Genomic DNA, 23,543 nt, shown 5'->3' with positions numbered 1-23,543 from the left:
AGCCGCTCACCAGGTAATGATTCCCAGTGTGTGCAGTCTGTGCATAACCCCGGACTTACTCAGTGGCTGCGATAGAATCAGGATGATCGGGGGTGGAGCTGAGGTCACATGACTTCACCTCACACACCTGCATTATCCCTGACACTCCTAGATAACAGCCGCTCACCATGTAATGATCCCCAGTGTGCACGGTCTGTGCGTAGCCCAGGACTTACTCAGTGGCTGTTATAGAAACAGGCTGATCGGGGGCGGAGCTGACGTCACATGACTTCCCCTCATACACCTTGGCACGACTGTGTATTCCCTGACACTCCCAGATAACAGCCGCTCACCATGTAATGATTCCCCAGTGTGCGCAGTCTGTGCATAGCCCAGGACTTACTCAGCGGCTGTGATAGAATCAGGCTGATCGGGGCAGAGCTGACATCACATGACTTCCCCTCTCCACCTGGGCACTTACCTTGTTCCCACAAGTGATAACTTTCCATCAACCCTTCACACTAATCCACTGAGGCGTGGCCATTGTTTTTAAACTATTCATTCCAATACTTTTACTTCCCCTCCCAAGTATTTATTGTTTTGTTTTATTGTACTATTGAAATTTCATGTTATTTTATAATTGAGTAAAATTGAGATACATTTCCAATCATCTGGTATTGTCACTCATTTATAGCGCTGCTCGACTCGCCTTGTGCTTGTCTCTTTTCCTTGTTTTCTAGTGGGGAGTGACTACCCACACATTTGAGCAGCTGCTTTCTTGGGGACACAGTCTCTGTTAAAGCGCCTGATTATTCCTAGTGAATACATTTTTTGTCCACGCCTGCATTATCCCTGACAATCCCAGATAATAGCCGCTCACCATGGAATGATTCCCAGTATGTGCAGTCTGTGCGAAGCCCAGGACTTACTCAGCGGCTGCTATAGTAACGGGCTGATCGGCGGCGGAGCTGACGTCACATGACTTCCCCTCACACACACCTTCCTTTTCCCTGACAATCCCAGAAAATGTCCCATTACCACCCCAAACGCCGGCTTCCTGTCAATCTCCTTGCGACCAGCCAGCAATCACAAATGTAGCAGGATTTTATTGCAGGATTGCCTCACACATGCGTGCTATGATCCAAACACATGGGCAGTCTATTGATAATCGTGCAGCCTGCAAATTCCCAGCCATGTGATTAGGTTTGAATAACCCCTGTAGGGTCAACACCAAAAGGTGAACTCATACATTTTTCACGGTTTTTTTATGTCAGTATCGGTACCTGACCACACGGACTTGCGATTAGGGCACTGTGTACCCTCACCAAGCTCGGCACACTTTACTGCAACCAATCGGAGTCTATGTGTTGGCTATTGCCATGTCAATGTTTTGCTTGTGTCTGCTTTTTATCTACGTCGACCTCTAATCCCCATCCCTCCAAATATATTGTAGCTTATTTAGGACAATGACTTTTGCTATGTTACAGTGACCATGGTGGAATGCGTCATATAATACAGCAGCTGCGAATGTGGACGCAGCACTTGTAAGATGGCCACTGGTGTCTGCTTGAGTCCTGGGCGAGGTCTACAAAGACGCAACATCGGTTTCAGGTGAGCTGAATATGGAAGTTCTCAGCAGCTCCGTGGCCGCATTGCAGACGACTGTGACAGTGTAGTGCTGGGGTAGCCAACCCTAGTCTTCGAGAGCTACCAACAGTGCATGTATTGCAGGTCTCCTCACAGAATCACAAGTGAGCTAATTAGCTCCATCTGTGTATCTTTTAAAATGTGTCAGTGATTAATGAGTGCAGCTGTGCAGCAGCTAGGTTGCCTGGAAAATGGAACTGTTGGTATCTCTCGAGGACTAGGGTTGGCTACCACTGGTGTAGTTGTACAGGACAGGATGCAGCCAATAACACTCTCAAAACGGTTGCATTACCCCTGCATTTTTGCCACCACGTTATCTCCCCCAATTGGTTCATGTCAATCCCTGTATGAATAAATGCTGTCTGCAGTCACCATTGCAAAACCATGACAGAACATTCGCAGTCTGCTGTGACAAATCTGTGACGCTCTGCAGTTTGCATTGATGTGATATTCTGCAGGTTGTCTCAACAAACAAGACTTCTGGCTGTGCAGTTGTTTACTGTGCAGAGGTGACTCCGCCTGGCTGGGGAGGAATTGGGGAGGTAATGTCTTCTGTATCGCAGCCTCTGGCTGCTCCATCACACCTACGCCTGCTGCTGCACGGTAAGTGTCTGGGCACAGACTGTAACTGTCACCTCCAGCTTCAGACTTAGGATGCTCCCTGTGTGGTGCTAGAATATTGCCTGTTAGGGGTTAATAGGGGGCAATAGGAACATATACAGTAACCACTTTAATTACTGGCAAAAGTGCAGTTTGTACAGTGGATCAGGATGAGAGGTTGTTATATCCGTCATACAGTAACATGTTACATGCATGTGCCACAGCTGCTGTGTGTATGTAAATACATAAGTGGCACCTGCACAGTGACATCCTCTATAGTGCATGGGGGGACTATAGACTCCCAATTCCCGGCATCGTAGCATCTGCATAACACAACGCCAGTAATTCCACTGATGGATACAGCAACACTGTTAACAGATTTGGGCCGGGATGTAACGAGAGACGATTTTGGTCAAAATTTGTGAAATGTAACATTTTTCCACAATGTTATGACGTCCGAGGTCATTAAAAGTCTGAGGTTTTCGTCTCTAAATAAGTTGGGCCAGTAAAAAGTGGGGTTCAGATGTTTTGCATACAGTATACATACAACTCAGCCAATGTAATGGGGTCAGGCAGTCGGACATAATTAGCGCTTGTTTGTTTGGGTGAGTTGTATTTGTCAATATTCAAAATGACACAATTACCGCATATTTGTAACAAAGAAACAACTGTAACAATTATTTCTAACCTTAAAAATACACTTTGCTGTGTCAAAATAGCTCATCTACTTACATTTAATTCACATTGAATACATCTTACACGCATCGCTATACTAATCCGATGCATAAGCTGCTTCTGTTGATTAGAATGATATGCAGCATGCTTATATTCTGTATGTGATTGCGACTGTAGGGCTGGATTCTAATTTAATCAGTCCCTTGCAGGTTCACAAGGGGGACCGATGTTGAAGCACTGTGCATGCTCGCATGTGCAGGGATTCTGTGCGGGTGTCTTCAGAAACTTGCATAGTCTCTGCGGCGTTCACACAGGTGGTGGTGGGGGTTTGTATGTGTATGCCCTGCGTTTCCCAGGCATACCCATGAAAACGCTGGGTGTTTCCATGTGGGGACCTGCCTTCCGGGGTGGGCTGCTGACACCCATTTCTCAGACCAGGACGCCACAAGTCTGACAGCAGAGACAGATTTTGAATGTGAGCACTGTAGAAATAATTCGATGTACGGTGACCATTAAATTATTTTGGGCCCACACCCCACCCTGCGAATTAATGTTTATGGAAAACATCCATTCGCATGATGCCTATCACTGTATGCAACTGTATGTGCATAAGAAATGTTACACTGTTTGATGGGAAACACTGCAGCATAAAATTTTGTATGCAGATACAGTCACAATTCCACACATAATATATGCCTGCTGCAACAAATAATTTCAATGAGCAGAAGCTGCTTGTGCATCTGATATGCACAGCAATGTGCATAAGATGCATTTGAAGGGGAAAAAATGACACAAACCGTACATGAGCTATTTTGACAGATCAAAGTATATTTTGCATTTTTTAGGTTAGAAATCAATTTTTAAATGTGTGTTACAAATGTGCTGGAATTGTGTTGTAAATGAAGTTAAACATTGCCAAATACAAGGCATCCCAAAAAGCCAGCTCTAATTATAGGGGTTATACTGGTTCCCTCGGAAAGGCACAATCACTCTCTAATGGACAAAACCACATGCACTGCAGGTGAGGCTGATGTAACATGTGCAGAGAGAGTTAGATTTGGGTGGGGGGTGTACTTCAAACTGATATCTACTGTATATTGCAGTGTAAAAATAAAGCAGCCAGTATTTACCCTGCACAGAAACAATAAAACACCCAAATCTCACTCTCTCTGCACATATTACATCAGCCCCTTTATCTCACAAAATCGGGCGCAAACTAATTAATATCTATAAAGTGTAGAGGGGACAAAAACCTCTATTACCCCTCTTTTGAGTCTACAATCGAGACCACTTTATAGCTTTCTAAATTGATTGCTTATACACCTGTATATGAAAAAATATTTTTCAAAGCATTTAATCTAAATAGTAGCTCCCAAGTGGTTTACTGGAGTACCATTGCATAGACAATTTTTAATACAAAAAGAGAGAGTTTAGATGTAATGCAAAAAATATAGATTTTATTACGCGTTTCTCCGCAAATACTGATGGCGGTTTCTTCAGAAGAAACCGCCATCAGTATTTGCAGAGAAACGAGTACAAACAGCCCTCTGTGTTTATAGAGACTATAAATTGGCTCCATATTTACCTTCCACAAATAATATACCTCTGTGGTTACAGAGATCGTTGGCTGGCCTTATAGACATTTAAAAGTTATAACAACTGGCTATACTGACAACTATTTGCTAAAGGCGATTGAAAAGTATACTAAATAATTCCTCTGCTCTTTGTGAGCTCCAATCCATCTGAGGACACAAAACTATCCAATCTACATATAAAGGATTTAATTTCTTCTTATATCTCCACAATAGTCCACTGTATTCCTATGTTCGGGTCATAATAATATATATATATATATATATATATATATATATATATATATATATATATATATATAGCATGTAGCATGCAGGGTAGGCGGCACTCGTACCAGGGTTTCAAATAAAAACGACGGACACGCTAGGTGTTGTCAACGTTTCAATTCTTTAGTGTAGAATTTTCATCAGGAGCATGTTACACAAATAATAAGACATACCTTATATACCTTCACCGAATACACCCCGTGCGAGGCAACCTCCTGGACTTTCGTCGACGTCACCACCGTGGGAGTACACTCCCACCATGACGTCTCTGGGGGCAGGTCTGGTTGCTAAGTGACTAGATCTAAACAATAACATATGTAAACCGTATTAGTGAATACTCAGAACATTGCAGGCAAGGTAGAACATATAACTTTGATATAAACTTAGCAAATAACGTAGTATTTTAAAGAGAGAGGTTCAGAAAGTGTGAACCCTGATTATAGGACCAAATATTTATAGAAAACAACTAAGGTTAAGTTGCTCGTTAAGGCCCTTTGGTGAGACGCTGTTGAGTTCATATATCCAGCGCGCTTCCTTTTTTAACAGAGCCTTGGCTCTATCTCCTCCTCTCTTATTGTCCAGTACACAGTCAATCATCTTGTACCTTAATGTTGAAAGTCCATGGCCATGTTCTTTGAAATGCCGTGCCGCCGGCTGATCTATTGGCTTGCCTTCTATGGCTTGTCTGATGGAGCTGCGGTGCAATGCCATACGTTCTTTGAACTTGCGTATCGTTTTACCGATGTATATTAACCCACATGGGCACCGGATATAATACACCACGTAACTGGAATTACATGTGAAGATGTGTTTAATCAGATATCTTTTTCCTGTATATGGATGTGAGAAACTGTTTCCAGTTTCTAAGAAACCACATGTGGTGCATAAACATCTGTAATTGCCGGGTTTTCTTGTTAAGAAATTTGTCGGTGGGACATTTGTTATAGTTGGTACTTCAGAATGCACTAGGAAATCCCTTAGGTTGCGGCCACGTTTGTAGCAAGGTAGGAGACTTGTACTGTGTAATGTAGGTAGTTCAGCGTCGGTAGTAATAATTGGCCAGTGTCTTTTAGCTGTGGACACCAGTGTGTCGCTTGCTGGAGAAAACTGGTTCAAGAGGACAATTTGTTTTTCAGAAGAGGATGTCTTTTTCTTATTAAGAAGCTCATGTCTAGTTACTTGGGCTGCCTTGCTTCTGGCTATCTGTAGATCCTTGTTGGAGTACCACCTTTCCAGAAATTTTGTAGTCATTTTATTGAGTTGCTCCTCTGTGTCGGCTGGGTCCGAGCACAGTCTTCTGACACGTAGATATTGTGAATAGGGCAGTCCTTTTTTCAAAAAGGGCGGGTGATAGCTAGAGGCAAGGAGTAAGGAGTTGCCATCAGTGGGTTTGCTGTAGACTGATGTCTTTAGAGTCCCGTTTTCTACTGATACTTTGACATCCAAGAGGTGTATCTGTTGTTCATATACTTAAACACAGGGAAACAGTGGTCCACAAGTAGAGGGCCACCGTTCACAGAAAGGATTCCTTTTTGGAGGCACACTTTTGAGTAAATGATGATGGTGTTGAATGAATGAAGTAAAACTTAACTTTTATTTCCAATTATTTTTTTAAAATAATGCTAGCTCTATGTTTACATATAATGCATGATTTGCCATAGAGAATTGAATGCGTGAAAATCATTTTTTAATTTTTTTTTACATTTTTTAATGAAAAAACAAGAATGGAAAAACAAAACAGGGGTGGGCCACTCAAAATTAATAATGTATTTTTATCGACATAAAGGCAAATTGCCATGAATTACTATCGATAGGGTGGCCGATAAGTGGTGTTATTCGGTAATCATATGTTGTTAACAAATGATTTAATAGGGTCCTAAATAGGCCCAGCTGATGGTGTCCAGCGTCTGTGAGAAGTCTGTACTGCTGGTATCTTTCGTATTGTCAAAAAGTAATTTTACGAAAAAATATATATGAAATGACCAGGTACAGATACTTAATCACAAATAATACCCGTTGGTGGTAAAGGATGGTATTAATACACAAGCATAAATGCTAGAATAAGAAATGTCAGGTATCCTTATGGAGTGGAAAAAGTTAAAGTACAGTGGATTAGATTAAAATCTTTCTGCTGCCCACTGTCTTCACAAATAGGAGCGGACAGAGGGTGAGAGAAGAGGTTGATGCACTGATGGAAAGGGAGCAAATGACAGGAGGACACTACTGTGAGTGGTGTTAGGTCCGCCCTGATGCCTACGTATTGCAGGGAGGAGATGCGCCACCAGAAAGTCTCTCCTTCATGGAAAATGAGACAAAAAGAAAGAGAAAGAGGGAGAAAGAGAAAGAGAGAGAGAGAGAGAAAGGGAGAGAAAAAAAGGGAGTATATAAGGAGCCAGGCACAATTTTGAAAAAATGTGGATACTTAAACTGCGTTGTTTAAACGCTTGCAAACCAAATCTCCTGCTGCATAAGTCTGCTACTCTGTCGACATCACTGTGTGTTCTTGAATACGCAGAAAATATACCAGTGAGACAAAAAGTCCAAACTGATCCCTTGCAGTACAATTTTTCTTAAAAAATTGTACTGCAAGGGATCAGTTTGGACTTTTTGTCTCACTGGTATATTTTCTGCGTATTCAAGAACACACAGTGATGTCGACAGAGTAGCAGACTTATGCAGCAGGAGATTTGGTTTGCAAGCGTTTAAACAACGCAGTTTAAGTATCCACATTTTTTCAAAATTGTGCCTGGCTCCTTATATACTCCCTTTTTTTCTCTCCCTTTCTCTCTCTCTCTTTCTCTCTCTCTCTTTCTCTCTCTCTCTTTCTCTTTCTTTTTGTCTCATTTTTCCATGAAGGAGAGACTTTCTGGTGGCGCATCTCCTCCCTGCAATACGTAGGCATCAGGGCGGACCTAACACCACTCACAGTAGTGTCCTCCTGTCATTTGCTCCCTTTCCATCAGTGCATCAACCTCTTCTCTCACCCTCTGTCCGCTCCTATTTGTGAAGACAGTGGGCAGCAGAAAGATTTGAATCTAATCCACTGTACTTTAAGTTTTTCCACTCCATAAGGATACCTGACATTTCTTATGCTATCATTTATGCTTGTGTATTAATACCATCCTTTACCACCAACGGGTATTATTTGTGATTAAGTATCTGTACCTGGTCAATTCATATATATTTTTTCGTAAAATTACTTTTTGACAATACGAAAGATACCAGCAGTACAGACTTCTCACAGACGCTGGACACACCATCAGCTGGGCCTATTTAGGACCCTATTAAATCATTTGTTAACAACATATGATTACCGAATAACACCACTTATCGGCCACCCTATCGATAGTAATTCATGGCAATTTGCCTTTATGTCGATAAAAATACATTATTAATTTTGAGTGGCCCACCCCTGTTTTGTTTTTCCATTCTTGTTTTTTCATTAAAAAATTTTAAAAAATTATTTTCACGCATTCAATTCTCTATGGCAAATCATGCATTATATGTAAACATAGAGCTAGCATTATTTTAAAAAAATAATTGGAAATTAAAGTTAAGTTTTACTTCATTCATTCAACACCATCATCATTTACTCAAAAGTGTGCCTCCAAAAAGGAATCCTTTCTGTGAACGGTGGCCCTCTACTTGTGGACCACTGTTTCCCTGTGTTTAAGTATACGAGTACTTGATTCTTGGGGGCACCTCCAACACTTAATACTGTCTATATTTGTTAAGACTCAATAGTATTTAAGTTGGTTCTATAACTACACTGTACTAAATTCTTTGTCCTGTGCGGGGTACTATTTCTATTTGCTATCTGTTGTTCATCACAGGTGTAAGTAAATTTTATATTATCATCCTGTGTGTTCACCACTCGCATAATTTCTTCAAATTCCTCTTGAGTACCTGACCATATGAGGAATAGGTCATCTATATAGCGCTTGAAGAAGCGGATTTTGGAGGAGTAGATGGGATTGCTGAAGAATAATTCATTTTCTATTTCAAACATGAAGCAATTCGCGTATATTGGAGCTACGCAAGCTCCCATTGCGCAGCCGCGCAGTTGTAGGAAGAATTCCTTGTTGAAGATGAAATAATTGCGGGCGAGGATTAACTCCAATAATTGTAACAGTAAATTGATATTCGGTCCATTGTAATGGGTGTTGTCCGTAATGAGTCTCTTGGTGGCCCCCAGTCCCCTGGTGTGGGGTAAACTGGTGTACAGATTGATGACATCAATGGTACATAATAGGTTCTTTTGAGTTTCAAAATTAAAGTTAGACAGTTCTCGCAAAAATTCTGTGGTGTCCTGTAAATAGGTTTTTTCGTTCTGTATTACCGGCTGTAATATTTTGTCCAGGTACTTAGAGACCTGGTAGTACATAGATCCTCGTGCAGATATTATCGGTCTGCCCGGGGGATTATCCGTGCTCTTATGAATTTTAGGGACAAGATACAGTACTGGGACAATCGGTGTTGATGGAGATAATGCAGCTTGGATCTGTGGGGAGATGAGACCTTCTTCCATGCTTGTTTTTAATATGTCATTAAGGCCCTTATTCTACTCGGCTCGGTACGGCCCGCGTGCGGCCGTACCGCCGATGTTTTTGTTCTGCACATGCGCAGAGGTCATTCTGCGCATGTGCAGCCCCCTTCGCCGCAGACGGATTTCGTCCGCCGCAAAGGGGGCGTATAGGGGCGTGAGGGGCTTCAGCCCCTCATTACCCTATGTGTACGCCCCGCGTTTCATGGGCGTTCCCATGCAAACGCGGGGCGTATGCATGGTAATGAGGGCATGACGCCCTCATTACCATGACATGGGGGCGGAAAGCTGACGTCGCCGGATGTCAGCTTTCAGCCCCCTTTCAAGCTCCCACACGGACGATTGTCCGTGTGGTCTGAGCTTGCGGGAGCTGCCGCGGCGTGCGGGCCTGCCTTCGATGGTCGTCGACCATCGAAGGCAGGGGGCAGCTCCCACCATGGTGGAGGCGTAGCCTCCACCATTTTTGTGCGGATCGCCAGCCGTCCGTGTACGGACGGCCGTGGCGATCCGTCGGGTGGGCGGCCCTTGGTTTGTGCGGTCGGAGCCCCGTGTGCGGCTCTGACCGCACCAACCAGAATAAGGGCCTAAGTTCTTTGGAAAAAATCAAAGTTGGATCCTCACGCAATTTTTTGTAGACAAGAGTGTCATTAAGCTGTCTGTAAGCTTCAGCGATGTAATCATCGGTGTTAAGGATTACTATTCCGCCCCCCTTGTCGGCAGGGCGGATTGTAATTGCTTCATTTTTGGATAAATTCTGCAATGCTTTGCGTTCTTGGGCTGATATATTGCTGGGGATATTGATTTTGCTGTTGTCCAAATCCTTTATTGTTGTAGTCATGATTTTATTAAAGGATTTGATTGAAACATTGTTTGATAAAGGATCAAAATAACTTTTAGCTTTTATAATCGGTTGCACAGTTGGTATGTTGGGGGGTATCTCTGTTATTTTGTTGTCAAAGTATTCCTTCAGGCGGAGTTGCCGTGTGAAACTTAAAAGGTCGACATGTCCCTGTAGACTATCAAAGCTATTCGTGGGTATGAAGCTTAAACCGCGCCTGAGGATGTTTTCTTCATCTTTGGACAATATGTGGTTTGATAAATTGAAAATTATTTCTTTTTTCCCTTTGCAGCAGATCCTTTCACACTGCCGCCCCCTTCTTGTGCGGGTCCTTTTGATCCTGTTTTTGCCCATGTTTTCACCCCTGTGGGGGGACGGGCCTTGGAGTTTTTTGAAGTTAAGGTCATCTCTTCCTGGTCGCTGTTGGAGGTAATTTGGTCCGATGTGTCGGTATCTAAAGGATACTTTTTAAAGTGGCGCGCTCTGTTGTATGTGCGTCTGGTGGCTTTGCTCTGGTTGTTGGCCCAATAATATACTCTGTGGTCCTCATAGTCCTTGTTCACGATTTCCAATTTTTTCCTCTTAAAGGCAATCAGGTTTGTGCGATATTTATCGACCTGTTTGTAGCTTGAGGATCCAATCCTCCTCCGTATTTTGTTTCAAAGTATCTAAATGAAGGGTCTCATACATTTTTAATTTACCCCTGGAGATGTCCATTTCTCTTTTGGCTTCTTCGACCACTAATAGCATTAGGTCAAAAGAAGCACGATTAAGTATTGCCGCCCATTTCCTGCAGAAGTCAGGATTGTTTTTCCCTATTGTGGGGATGTTGCGAATCCTGAATCCACGAGGGATTAACCGATCCCTGTAATACTCGGAGAGAGTTGCTCCGTGTAAATAGAAGTCAATTTCACGTTTCTTCATTTTTAATAGGTTGAAGAAGATCTGTTGTATTGATTCATCTGCGGTTTTTAGGCAAGGTTCAGTGAAGAGTATTTTCTCCCGCTCCACATCAGAGAAAGTGAAGAGTTCTCGGGGTAAATCAACTGTGTGCAGACCCAGCTGATCACCTTGACTGGCAGCTGTTCCTTCCATAGTGAGTGTGTGAACCACACAGTGCACAGTGTATGCTCGTTGGCGATATACCTTTTGTGACGAGTCAGTGGTTTATATGTTAGATGTTTTTTGTCTCTTTTTTTCTATATAGTGTCCTGTCCTGGTGACAACTAGGTATGTCTGGGACACACGAGTGTTTTTAAGGTTAACAGTTAGTTTGTTCACTATTTACATGCATTGTCAAGCTTTGGCTGACAATGCATCTTACCACATCAGCACTTTACCTCCGGTGCTCTCACAAGGCACAGCAGGGGGTTCCGATTGTTTATATATTTTATAGCAGTTTTTTTTATACAACAATTTTAATATTTGTCAAAAGAGCACTGTTGTGATTCACCAATATGCTATATAAGTCAACCAGGGTATGTCTATAAACACTGTGCGTATATGTAATAACTCCGTCGGTGCAGTTTTTTCACACATATGTTTATATTCAAGGTTCCCATAGCAGCGTCACCTGGCGGGACTGACGTCACGTCCGCCGGATACCGGAAGTGGGACAAAGCGGGCACGGACCGGAACTGAGGGAGACGCTGCAGGGACACAAGATTGGAGAGGGGTAAGGGTATCATACTGTATTTCTTTCTTGCTGTGTGCACTATTCACTTATCCTGATGAAGGGGAAACGCTCCCCGAAACATTGATCGTTTACTGAATACACTGATTACTTGATTCACAAGACTTCGAGTGCCGCCTATTCATTCCTATTATATAAATATATATATTGGTTACTATTGTTTTTATTGTTGGTATTACTTAACCAGTTATGCTGGAAAGCTAGCTGTGTATTAAAATTGTTTTTATAAAGTATGTGTAATAAAATATATGCATTTGCATATGGTTTTGTCCATTAGAGAGTGATTGTGCCTTTCCGAGTGAACCAGAATAACCCCATATGTCTGACTTTTTTATTCTGCTCCCATTACACCCCAGCCTGCAATTGTTATATGATGCATTCAGATTAGTCTCAAAATGGGACACTTTCCCCTCTAAAAATCCTGGGAGACGTCGGATTCAGTTTGCATTTAGATTGTTAATGTCGCACGCCACAACATTAGCAGAGTTTCGATAAAGTCGCACATTCTAACATTCAAGTCGAGCAAATTTTTCCCAGCCACTGAAATCATCTCTCATTACATCCCAGCCTTCTAGTCTCAGACAAATGTTTGATTATGATTTCTGCCTCTTGAGGTGTGTATACTTTGGAGGTCTTTATGTCCAGGTTGAAGTGGGATACCACAGCCCACAGACATTTCATGTAACCCTCATTTCATTGGGTTTTTGCAGTGACATTTCTGTGCTGGTTCCAGAATTTCTGTAAGACAATGCTGAAGGCGTTACTGTTGGTGAGTGTCTCCCTCCAGTTACTGTGTTACTGTGATGGACAGACAAGCACTCCCCGAGGAGGACAAGAGGTGAGTATGGCTCGGAGAGCATAAGCTAAATGTGGTGGTTCAGGAGCAAGATGAAGAATTGGTTACAGACAACGAATGATGGAGATAGACATGTCTCTATAAGTTGCTTACCTCAATAGGTGGACATGTGTTACCTTTAGTTGTAGGTTAGCCTTAGATCAGGCATTCCCAACCACGGTCCTCAAGGCACACCAACAGTGCAGGTTTTAATGATATCCAGGCTTCAGCACAGATGGTTTAATCAGAATCCCTCAGATACTAATTAAGTCACCTGTGCCTTGAGGACTGTGGTTGGGAATGCCTGCCTTAGATAGTGGACACTTGTCATCACTACTAGAATGTGGTTAGCCCAGCAGATGTATAAGTGTAATCTCTAAATCAGTGGCTCTCAAAGTTGATCCTCAGTACTCCAAACAGCTCACATTTCCAAAGTCAACCAGCAGGTGCACAGGTGTAGTTATTACTCACATACACAAATATCCACAGGTTGAGATACCTATTTCACTAATGATTCTAAGAAAAGATCTGGAAAACAAGAATTGTTCGGGGTCTTGAGGACGGAGCTTCAAAACTTATGGTCTAGGGAAACAGCTTCCATGCAATTGGAATAGAAAGAAAATCAAGCACCTTGGCATATACCTGACTCACCACTATCACCAACTTTACCAGGCCAACTTTCCGCGATTATTAGATATAATTAAAACAGATCTATCCACATGGTCCTCCTACTACATCTCATGGATTGGTAGGATCAACTCAGTCAAAATGAGTGTCCTCCCACGCCTCCTATACTTATTCCAAACTTTACCAATATATATCCCCCTTTATGTATTCAAATCACTACAATACCAAATCACTCAGTTTATATGGGACAAAAAAACGCCCCCGAATAAGGCTAAAACTACTACAGCGGCCCTCCTATCAGGGTGGACTAGGGATCCCAGACTTCCGGAGGTACTACTACGCCTCACGGTTGTCTCAGAATGTCCAATGGTGTAACTCCTGGGGAGCACAGAAGGTATGGGTAAATATAGAGTCGGATGATTTAGGATTATCCACTTTGTCTTCCCTGCTATGGCTACCCAGAACCAAACGTCCACACGCAGTTGCATCCCATCCGGTGGTTTCCCGTGCTTTATCGGTTTGGGACAAGGTTAACAAAATATATAATTAAGCCCCACTCCCTCTAATCCCACTATTCCATAACCCAGCCTTCCCTCCAGGCCTGGGCCGCTCTCCCCTCTCCAGTTGGCTAAAAGATAACATTTATTACCTTAACGACGTCTCAGTTGACACTAGCTTCCCTCAGTTCGCTGTAATGCGAGAGGGAACGGCAATCCCGAACATGGATTTTTTCCGCTTCCTACAAATCCGGCACTTTCACTCCAAAATCACACCAATCCTCACATCTAGACCCCTAACATCTTTCGAACACATATGTTAGAAGCGGGGTCTAATCTCAACACTTTACTCCCTCCTGGACACTTGCACGGCTTCCTCCCGGGCTCCACATGAGATGGCCTGGGAGAGAGACCTAGGTCTCTCCTTAGATGATGAGGACTGGGAGGAAATTCGCGACAATGCGGCCTCCAGCTCGATTTGCGTGAAAATCAAAGAAAACATATATAAGCTCCTTTATCGCTGGTATTACGTCCCATCCAGACTGCACAGGATGTTTCCTGGCGCGTCGGATAGGTGTTGGAGGGGCTGTTCGGTGGAGGGTAGCTTCCTCCATATCTGGTGGACATGTCCAAAGATAGCTATAATCTGGAAGGAGGTGGCAACCTTGCTTTCTAACCTCTTGGGTATTGCCGTCCCTCTAGACGGCAAATATTTTCTTCTCCCACTTAAACCTCCCATGCTTACCTTTCACCAGCATAAACTATTCCGACATGTTACCTCAGCTATGACCTGCCAACTTGCAGCCGACTGGAAAAAAACAGATCCAGCCCCAATGCAAGCAATATCCTCCCGTATATGGTATACTTATAGAATGGAATATATGACTGCAACTATACGCCACTCTCTTAAATCCTTTCATAAGGTGTGGACACCCTGGCTGACTTTCCAGAACTACCCCCCTCCATATGACCCAGGCTAATGGAGGTCCACCCCCCCCCGCCCCTTTCTCCTCATCCTTCCTCCCTTCCTAATTCCCCCCCACCCTTTCCCCACATCCCCTCTCCATGTCTTAATGAGATACCACCTGGCCTTCCCAAAAGGGGCAGTGTGCCCTGCTGCCACTGGGAGGACCCTCTCTCCCTCTTGCTTTCCTCCTTTCTCCTCCCTCCTCTTTCTCTTATCTTTTCTTCCTCCCTTTTCTCACCTCTTTTTTTTATAAAAACCAGAAAATACCTTCCCTCTTCCATTTTTTCTGGAACATGACCATGTGGTAAACTAGACTTGTATAATGTTAGCAATCCTTTTTGAACCATGCCGTTGTACTTTAACCTGTTTGTATTCTGACATGTTCCAACCAATAAAGAGTGTTTAAAAAAAAAAAACTTATGGTCTAGGTGTTGGGTTTCCTCAGTAGATGGATGAGTGTAGTGCCTAGTTATTGATTTCCTCAGTAATGGATAGGTGTTGTCTCTAGATGCGGGTATCCTCGGTAGATGGAGGAGTGTAGTCTCTAAATGTTGGTTTCCATAGTAGATGGATAAGTGTAGCCTTAAGATGTTGGTCTCCTCAGTAATGGATAGGTGAGGTCTCTAGATGTTGATTTCCTCAGTAGATGGATGAGTGTGGTCTCTAGATCAGGCACTCCCAACCACGGTCCTCAAGGCACACCAACAGTTCAGGTTTTAGTGATATCCAGGCTTGAGCACAGGTGACTTAATTAGTATCTGAGTGATTCTGATTAAACCATGTGTGCTGAAGCCTGGATATCACTAAAACCTGCACTGTTGGTGTGCCTTGAGGACCGTGGTTGAGAATGCCTGCTCTAGATGTTGGTTTTCCCCAGTAGATGGATGAGTGTAGTCTCTAGATGTTGGTTTCCCAGTAGATGGATGGGTGTAGTCTCTAGATGTTGGTTTCTCCAGTAGATGGATGAGTGTTAGCCACCTCAGATCTTGGTTACATTGGTAGATGGACAAGTCAGACACAGCTCTGTATTCTTAGGCTTGTACGGAAAAGAGAGAGGCTCTCAGAGTCCTGCGTCAGGTCCAGAAACTGCTCACTGACCATGAAGCCTCGTACCTACAAGGAATGAGGTCCCTCAGCAGAAGACTTAACCAACTAAGGGAACATATTCAGAAAGGAAACGTAAAAGGTGGGTTTTATCCACATTGCTCCCATCTTACTCCCAAATGTTCCCATAAAATATTTTAAATTGCAAATTAGTGGACAATAAAATGCAAAAGACACAACACAAGTCACAATATACCGCTACGATCACTACAAAGCATTGCTAACGCCACCTTCACCCATGTTACTGTACAATTCTACAAGGGTGCCAGGTGAGGAAGGGGTGAAGCGAAGGTGAAGATGTGAAATCAGGGTGATATAACACTTCCTGGAATGGAATCGATCCCTCGTTTGCACGTCGTCCCTTTGCTGTCGGCCTAATGACTAATCAATCCAGCCATTGTCAACATTGGTTTTATTTTACTCTAGACAACTGCCCCCAGGTAAAGACCCCACGTCACGGCCGGGTGTTGGGCAGAAAGCTGAAGATAGGACATGAAGTGCATTTCCTGTGTGACCCCGGGTTTCGTCTGCTCGGCTCCGAAACCAGGACCTGCCTGGACAACCAGACCTGGAGCGGGCAGCCAGCCACCTGTATAGGTATTCTGCGGGGGTTCTGGTGGGGCTTTATAGAGGGGACCAAGAGGGAAAACAGGTCTGCTATATTTCTGGAAAACCTCCTCCTATAGCCGCAGGTGTGTAGCTATGTATGTATCTATTCACTCTATCCCTTACTGACACATAACATTGTGTGAAATAGAATCAGGGATTATAATTAAGAAAGAGAATAAGACCACTTGTCCCAGCATGCCCTGGCGGCCAAGTGATCCATAAGAGTACCACTGCAAAAGAGCGATCTCAGAGACTGGTGTATTATACCACTTAAGGTCGACATGGTTTAAAGTCAACATATGAAATAGGTGAACATGGCTAAAATTCACAGGGTTTGAAAATTGACAATGGCAAGGTAGACAGTCAAAAGGTCGACATGCGTTTTTCAGGGGTTTTTTGTCCCAATTGTTGACATGAACACTGTCAAAGACACAGTCACTGTGCTCACTATGCTTCAGGCACAGTATTTAATTCCCCTGCCACACCCTAGTGGATGGTAGGGTAATGAAGTACCAACTGTCGACACATGTCGGCTCAAAGAAAAAAATTCATGAAAACTCATGTTGACTATTTGACTGTAGACCTTCCAACCGTGATGAACAGTAGGTGGGCACAGTTGCTAGGTTAGGCCGCTCCGTTCCTCTGTATGTGACTAAATCTATTTCCCTCCTAGCAGAGACAGCGAGAAATGCCTCTACCCTCCGTCCAGCCAAGTGCTCCTCATTCTACGGCACGCAGCACTGCTCCTGTGACCCGGGTTACACCATCCAGGCCGGAGCCACCTGCCAGGGTAACCACACTGTATTACCGCTGATTAATCCTGTATGAGTTGTGTACTACAATGTAACTCTGATCTGTAGCACCCGCCGGAGCAGGAAAACTTCTGCACGTTTCTCACACTGTTATTATACGGCACCACAAGGGTTCCACAGCGCCTGACAGTACATACACACTGAGCAACACATGAAAACAGCGACTCACAGTGCAAAACATCTTCTGGAAATGTGTTAAAAACTCACCAAATATGAGAGGAGCCTGGGGCCAATCCTATAGCTGCAAATTAATCTAGTCTGGCACCGGACGTGATAAACATTGGGGCCCATTGATCAGCAAGTTTTAGCTATTTAAACCCACGACTGGAGCAGATTGGCTAAAGAACAATTTACAATATTCAACAAGTTTTAAATAGCTAAAACTCACTGATTAATGGGCCCCATAAAAAATGATAATTAAAAAAAAAAAAAAGGTTTGTATTCCCCCCTCCATTTAACACCTGCTCCAGCGGACATATATTGGAAAAATTGGGAAGAGGGTACAAACAACATTAGGTTCCTACAACATGGCATAAGCCCTACAGAACTCACAGAGATCACTGTACATGGAGTCATCATGTTATAAATTCCCATTCACACCACTCTCCCCTCTGCAGACGTAGATGAATGTGGTTTGTACCAAGGAAAAGTCGGTTCCAAGATCTGTGTCCATGAATGTGTCAACACTCCTGGCTCATACCATTGTGTGTGTCCATGGGGGTATACCTTGGATTCCCAGCGCAACAGCTGCCATGGTAAGACAGGCTACAGGGCACAGATACCCCCCATGTGGATACTACACTATCCCCGTCACCTGGTGGTTTCTCCCTTGTCTCTCAGATATAGATGAATGCATCTCCAATCAGTCCACCTGTGCCGCAGGGGAGCAGTGCGTTAATATATTTGGCGGTGCCACGTGTGTCCGGCCAGAGTGCCCAAAGCCCAAGCAGAACACTACATACATGAAGACCTCAGCACAGTAAGTATGAGGTCATTGGTAGAGGCACGCTGCTCTGTAAAGTTGAAGATGACTGTGAGTAGATAGCTCAGGCTGAGAGGTGGGATGTGCGGTGCTGGTTACAATAGTCTGGGTGGGACGGATGTCTGTAGTAACAATGACATATGTGGGAAGAGGAGTTGGTTATATTAGTTTCTAGGGAAAGAATGTTTGGAGTGGACTGCATTATCAGTGTAATGGACACAGGCGTGGATGGAAAGGTCTACAAATGTTGACATGAGTTTTTTACATTTTTGTGTGTCAATGTCAACATGGACCCGTAATTAGCGTAATGTTTACTGGTGTCACCACATGATTCCGGTTTTATCTACACCATAGCCAACATCCTTATCTAGTGCGCCTGCATAGTTATCTAGTTATCACCATAGCCCACCATGTCACCTGTTCTCCCTCTTATTACCAGTCAATGCGAACGGGCACCGTGCCACGTAGGAATCCCCAGCTGCCTGGAGGCGCCTCATTCCATCAACTTCCACTACATCGCACTACAGTCCCAGCTCACGGTCCCAAGGGTCCTCTTCACCATGACGGCTCCACGCTCTCAAGCAGACAGTCAGCGCTTCACCATAACCAGGGGCAAGGGGCATCGCGGCCTGGAGGTGCGGCAAGCAGGCAGACACCGGGGAGAGCTGGTCCTTACCAAGCCACTGACCGGGCCGGCAGAGATACAAGTGGACGTGGAGATGGTGGAAGTGTCACCTCAAGGACCACCAGGGAAACACATGTTCACCATCACACTGTTTGTATCTCAGTACACATTCTAGGAAACAAGAACCAGGAGGGTATAACCCCCCCTGCCTTAGCTTTAGCCAGCAGCCCTCTTATACAATAGACTGCAGCCGCAGATGAAAGGGTTAAATGATGTTCTGCGGAGGACGGGGTGGCTGATATTCCCTCTAATAGGGGGAATGGGGAATAGCTTATTTATGTCTATGCTTAGTCCTGGTAAATAAACATGTTATTCTGCTGTTGGACTGTTATGTTTCTGGGCCCAGCTGCCAGCGCAGGAGAGACCACCATAGAGACTCGGGTTATTGGGGGCCACATGGGGCTGGTCAGCATACAGGTCAGGAGAGGTCACTGCCGGTTAATGTGAGGATAGGGGAAGAATCTGGGCTGTTTGCAGTACTGGACCCAGCAGGACAGGGAAGGGGAGGAGGAGGAGGAGGAGGGGGGTCTCACAAAGAGCAGTCTGTACGTGGGTAGGGTGAGACCTATAATTTGTCAGGTACACAGAGCCAGGTAACATGGCGTTCCAGCAATAACACAGATTAACCCATGCCCAACAGAGCCTCCGTTATACACAGTGTACAGACCATATGCTATAACTTCTGTATTGGATATATACAGTAACAATGATATAAATGTAGCAGAACATCCTGTACAGGCGACAGGCACTCCTGGAGTGATGAACCGGTGTCTTCCCGTTGTCGGATGCGGATAAAATGGAGTGTCCTGGGCATGCAGCTGTCAGGGTGGAGGCTCTTATCCAATATAAAACCGGGTCCCGGATAAGTGTCCGGGAACTAAAGTGCATTTATCTGTATGTTAAGTTCTTGTGTTGCGTCGTTATTTCCAGCAACAGAGCCAGAGCGCAGGTAGAAAGTCTTTACTAACGGCACTATGACGCACTCGGTATAAGACGGGTCCAGCGGCAGACGGGCATCGCAGGTCACGCCCACAGTCTCCTCTGCAGAAACCTAGGACATTTAGGGGATCAGAACTGGGGAGATTTGGGGCCAACAGGGAACATCATGGCAGACTGCCGCACCAATAACGGATCCAGTGTCTGTATACACGTGCCGATGAAGATATGGCATAAAGCATGTGTCATGTTATTCATCTGGGCTCCTCTAGCATGTCCCGTGTTAGTAATCTTGGCTCCTCTAGCATGTCCCATGTTAGTAATCTTGGCTCCTCTAGCATGTCCCATGTTAGTAATCTTGGCTCCTCTAGTATGTCCCATGTTAGTAAGCTGGGCTCCTCTAGTATGTCCCATGTTAGTAAGCTGGGCTCCTCTAGCATGTTCCTTGTTAGTAATCTTGGCTCCTCTAGTATGTCCCATGTTAGTAATCTGGGCTCCTCTAGCATGTTCCAGGTTAGCAATCTTGGCTCCTCTAGCATGTTCCATGTTAGTAATCTAGACGGGTACAGGTCATATGGTCGACATGGGTCTAGGTCACATGGGACAAGGTCGACAGGTCATTAGGTCGACAATCAAAAGGTCAACATAGGTTTTAAAAAAAAAAATTTGGTCCCAAATGTTGACACAGTCAACATGGACACTAAAACAGAGCTCCATGTCCCCCCGCATGGTTCGCTGCACTCGCCATACTTTGGGCACGGTGCCTTGTTACGCTCGGCACACTATTTCATTCTCCCACCACGTCCTAGTGGATGGTAGGGCATGAAATAGCGCCTGTCGGCACAAAAAACAGTGAAAAACCGCATTTTGACTGTCAACCTAGACCATGTCCACCTAATGCTTGTGTTGACCTAATGAACTGTTGACCTTCATGCTGGAACCGAATGGCTTTGCACCTCAGAGTAGGATTATTATTATCCCCCAATCACCTATCTGCAGAGTCATACGGTGAAAATAAAACTTGGAAGTGGGGCATATTTTGCACTTAGAATAGAGTATTGCACAGACAAGGTTAGTTCACCGAGGGTGACAGGAGGAGACAATTCTATAGTCACATAATACATCTGTTACTCCCACCCCTGGGTGCAGCTGAACCCCTGAAGGGCCACATGCTGATGTTTCCCATACTCCATGTTATTAATCTGGACTCCTCTAGCTCTGAAAGGTGGGTTCTGGTGGTTGTCTAACCCCCTACCATTGTCCAAAGACCACGACTATCCCATCTCTTAGTATCCAATCTCCAGGTCTTCCTTCCTGCGTCTCTGTGTAAACAAGGAGCTGAAGGGGTACAGCTTGGCTTTGGCATGGAACCTCTGTCCAGCGATCTCTATCTCATACTCGCCCCGGTTAATAAATTCAGGGGTGATTGGGCTGTGGCTGTGGATGAACCCCAGACAGACGTGCCGTCCGAGTGTGTAGCTATAGGCACTGCTGGTGGTTTTACCCACATGCTCCCCGTTTCGATAGATAGGCTCCCCCCACCAGGGCCACAGGTCTAGATCGGTGTCATGATCCTCCAAGATAAACATTGTAAAGCGCTTGAAAACCCCTTCTTCCCGCTGCCGCAGCAAGGCGTCCCGGCCAATGAAGTCATAGCCCTGGCGAGTAAGAGATAAGCATTATAGGTGCACAGCAAGTGGAACACTCCGATCTGGCAGTTATTACAAGAAAAAATACTGACAGTTTCTCACGGCGCTCCTCGCTTCCAATCCTGTTAATATCATGTACTCCCTACTGATCATTTCTCAGTGTACATAGAAAAAAGAGAAAATATGCATAGAGTAATATCCCCAATTTTATAAGGACTCTTTATAAAACCATTTTAATTTGAAGTCTTTATTTAGACCATTCGGAATTAATGTTTTATATTGGCAAATCATATTCATTTCCTTTTTTGCCAACACAGTTAAGTGGACAGAGGTGTATAAATACCCCATGTGCACTGCAGGTGGGGCAGATGTAACTTGTGCAGAGAGAATTAGATTTGGGCGGGGTTTTACTTCAAAGTGAGGGTACTTATGTATTATCTGGACTCCCATGTTAAATGCACCCCATTTTTTCATACCCCTACTATCCAACTACGCATGGAGTTGATTTTATATAGTGTGGCGAGCTATACTGATTTTATATAGTGTGGCGTGACCGAAGCGTGGTAAGCGCAGCGAGCCCTGCGAGGGGACGCGGTCTCATAAGAAAAACGGGAGTCCAGATATTACATAAGTACCAAATTGAGATCTACAGTATATTGTATATCTGTATATTGCAGTGTAAAAAAAGCAGCCAGTATTTACCCTGCACAGAAACAAAATAAATCACCCAAATCTAATTCTCTCTGCACATTTTACATCTGCCCCCTGCAGTGCACATGGTTTTGTCCATCTAAGAAGGATTTTGTCATAAAGAGTGAACTAGAATAAGGCCCTTAGTCTCTACGCCTTGAGAAAGGACAAACTTTGTTTGAAACGCGTTGGAAGCAGGGACTTGCACATAGTGGACCCACCACCAGGAATTACATCCATATCCAGCATCCAGGGACGCCTGTGGTTTTCCATCTTTTGCTGTTTTTGTCTACAGGTCTGTGGACAAATCATTTTGGTGAGAGTCCATTACATGCACCCATATTGTATTTTTAAATTGTATCTTTGGAATGGAATAAAACGGTATTTCACTATTGGAGGCATATTTTTATTCTCTCCTGTATGGTAACCCGTTAACAAGGGACATATGATCGTGATTTGGAGTTGACTCCTCACCCATTCGAGTTCAGAGTATCTGCTTAAAATAAGTGGACAACAGGTTCCCCACTTGGGGATTTTCTCTTATGGAGTCCTTATAAAATTGGCATATCACTCTATGCATATTTTCTCTTTTTTTCTATGTACACTGAGAAATGATCAGTAGGGAGTACATGATATTAACAGGATTGGAAGTGAGGAGCGCCTTGAAAAATGGTCAGTATTTTTTCTTGTATCTATATGTGTATATATGTGGTAAAATATTAACTGTACAGTGTGAGGATGCCCCCAATGCATTAATTTATTCCTAAAAACAAATTGGCAGTTATTACAGCCCAGGAAATAAGCAGAGGGGGCAGTGGGGACTGGGTATAATGGTCTGATACAGATACGCCCATAATGCCCATGTGGGCGATTATTCGCAAACTTTTCTGGGAACCCTCGAGAATTATGCATTACCGAAGGTTGCTGCTGCCACTGATGGGATCAGTGATGGGTGCTCCTGGGCGGTTGCTGGTGCATGTGAACCTGGCCCGTTCAGTGGGACAGCTACATTCACAGATGCACTGCCGCAGGGCATAGGAGGTTGTGGTTAGGCAGAGACAGCACCTGCTCTAGGATGCACCAATCTGTATTATAGCACAAGGATGCGCCAGTCTGTATTATAGCACGAGGATGGCACAGCCCAAGGACGCGCCAGTCTGTATTATAGCACGAGGCTGGCGCAGCCCAAAAATGCACCAGTCTGCATTACAGCATGAGGATGGCCCATCCCAAGAACGCGCCATTCTGTATTATAGCACGAGGATGGCACAGCCCAAGGACGCGCCAGTCTATTATAGCACGAGGATGGCACAGCC

The 23,543-nt window shown here is 44.3% G+C and overlaps 2 protein-coding genes across 8 annotated transcripts in view; one reads left to right on the top strand and one right to left on the bottom strand.

Moving 5' to 3' along the window:
• Positions 1-765: 765 nt before the first annotated feature.
• LOC146045419 (fibulin-7-like) lies at positions 766-19,433 on the top strand. Of its 5 annotated transcripts, XM_083164211.1 has the most exons (11): positions 771-1,216; positions 1,467-1,590; positions 2,085-2,229; positions 11,696-11,816; positions 12,545-12,672; positions 15,796-15,946; positions 16,291-16,461; positions 17,147-17,263; positions 17,903-18,040; positions 18,126-18,264; positions 18,707-19,431. In XM_083164211.1, the coding sequence occupies exons 5-11, from the start codon at positions 12,583-12,585 to the stop codon at positions 19,065-19,067; spliced, it is 1,167 nt and encodes a 388-aa protein (XP_083020337.1). In that variant the 5' UTR covers positions 771-1,216; positions 1,467-1,590; positions 2,085-2,229; positions 11,696-11,816; positions 12,545-12,582; the 3' UTR covers positions 19,068-19,431. The 5 variants fall into 5 exon arrangements, with proteins under 5 accessions (XP_083020340.1, XP_083020337.1, XP_083020336.1 ...); XM_083164214.1 differs by having other exon boundaries at positions 766-1,590; positions 17,150-17,263; positions 18,707-19,433; XM_083164210.1 differs by having other exon boundaries at positions 771-1,590.
• Positions 19,434-19,612: 179 nt separating this feature from the next.
• Positions 19,613-23,543, bottom strand: part of PDPR (pyruvate dehydrogenase phosphatase regulatory subunit) — a 34,571-nt gene continuing 30,640 nt past the window's right edge. For all 3 annotated transcript variants that reach the window (XM_083164207.1, XM_083164209.1, XM_083164208.1), the window contains exon 18: positions 19,613-21,546. In XM_083164207.1, coding sequence (XP_083020333.1) covers positions 21,175-21,546 — 372 coding nt within the window. In that variant the 3' untranslated portion in view covers positions 19,613-21,174. The remainder of the gene's footprint in view (positions 21,547-23,543) is intronic.

This window comes from Crinia signifera, chromosome 11 (genome assembly GCF_055691185.1).
Source record: "Crinia signifera chromosome 11, ASM5569118v1, whole genome shotgun sequence".
Classification (NCBI taxonomy): Eukaryota; Metazoa; Chordata; class Amphibia; order Anura; family Myobatrachidae; genus Crinia; species Crinia signifera.
Note: the sequence above shows the minus strand (reverse complement) of the source record. Positions and strands in the feature narration are given on the sequence as shown.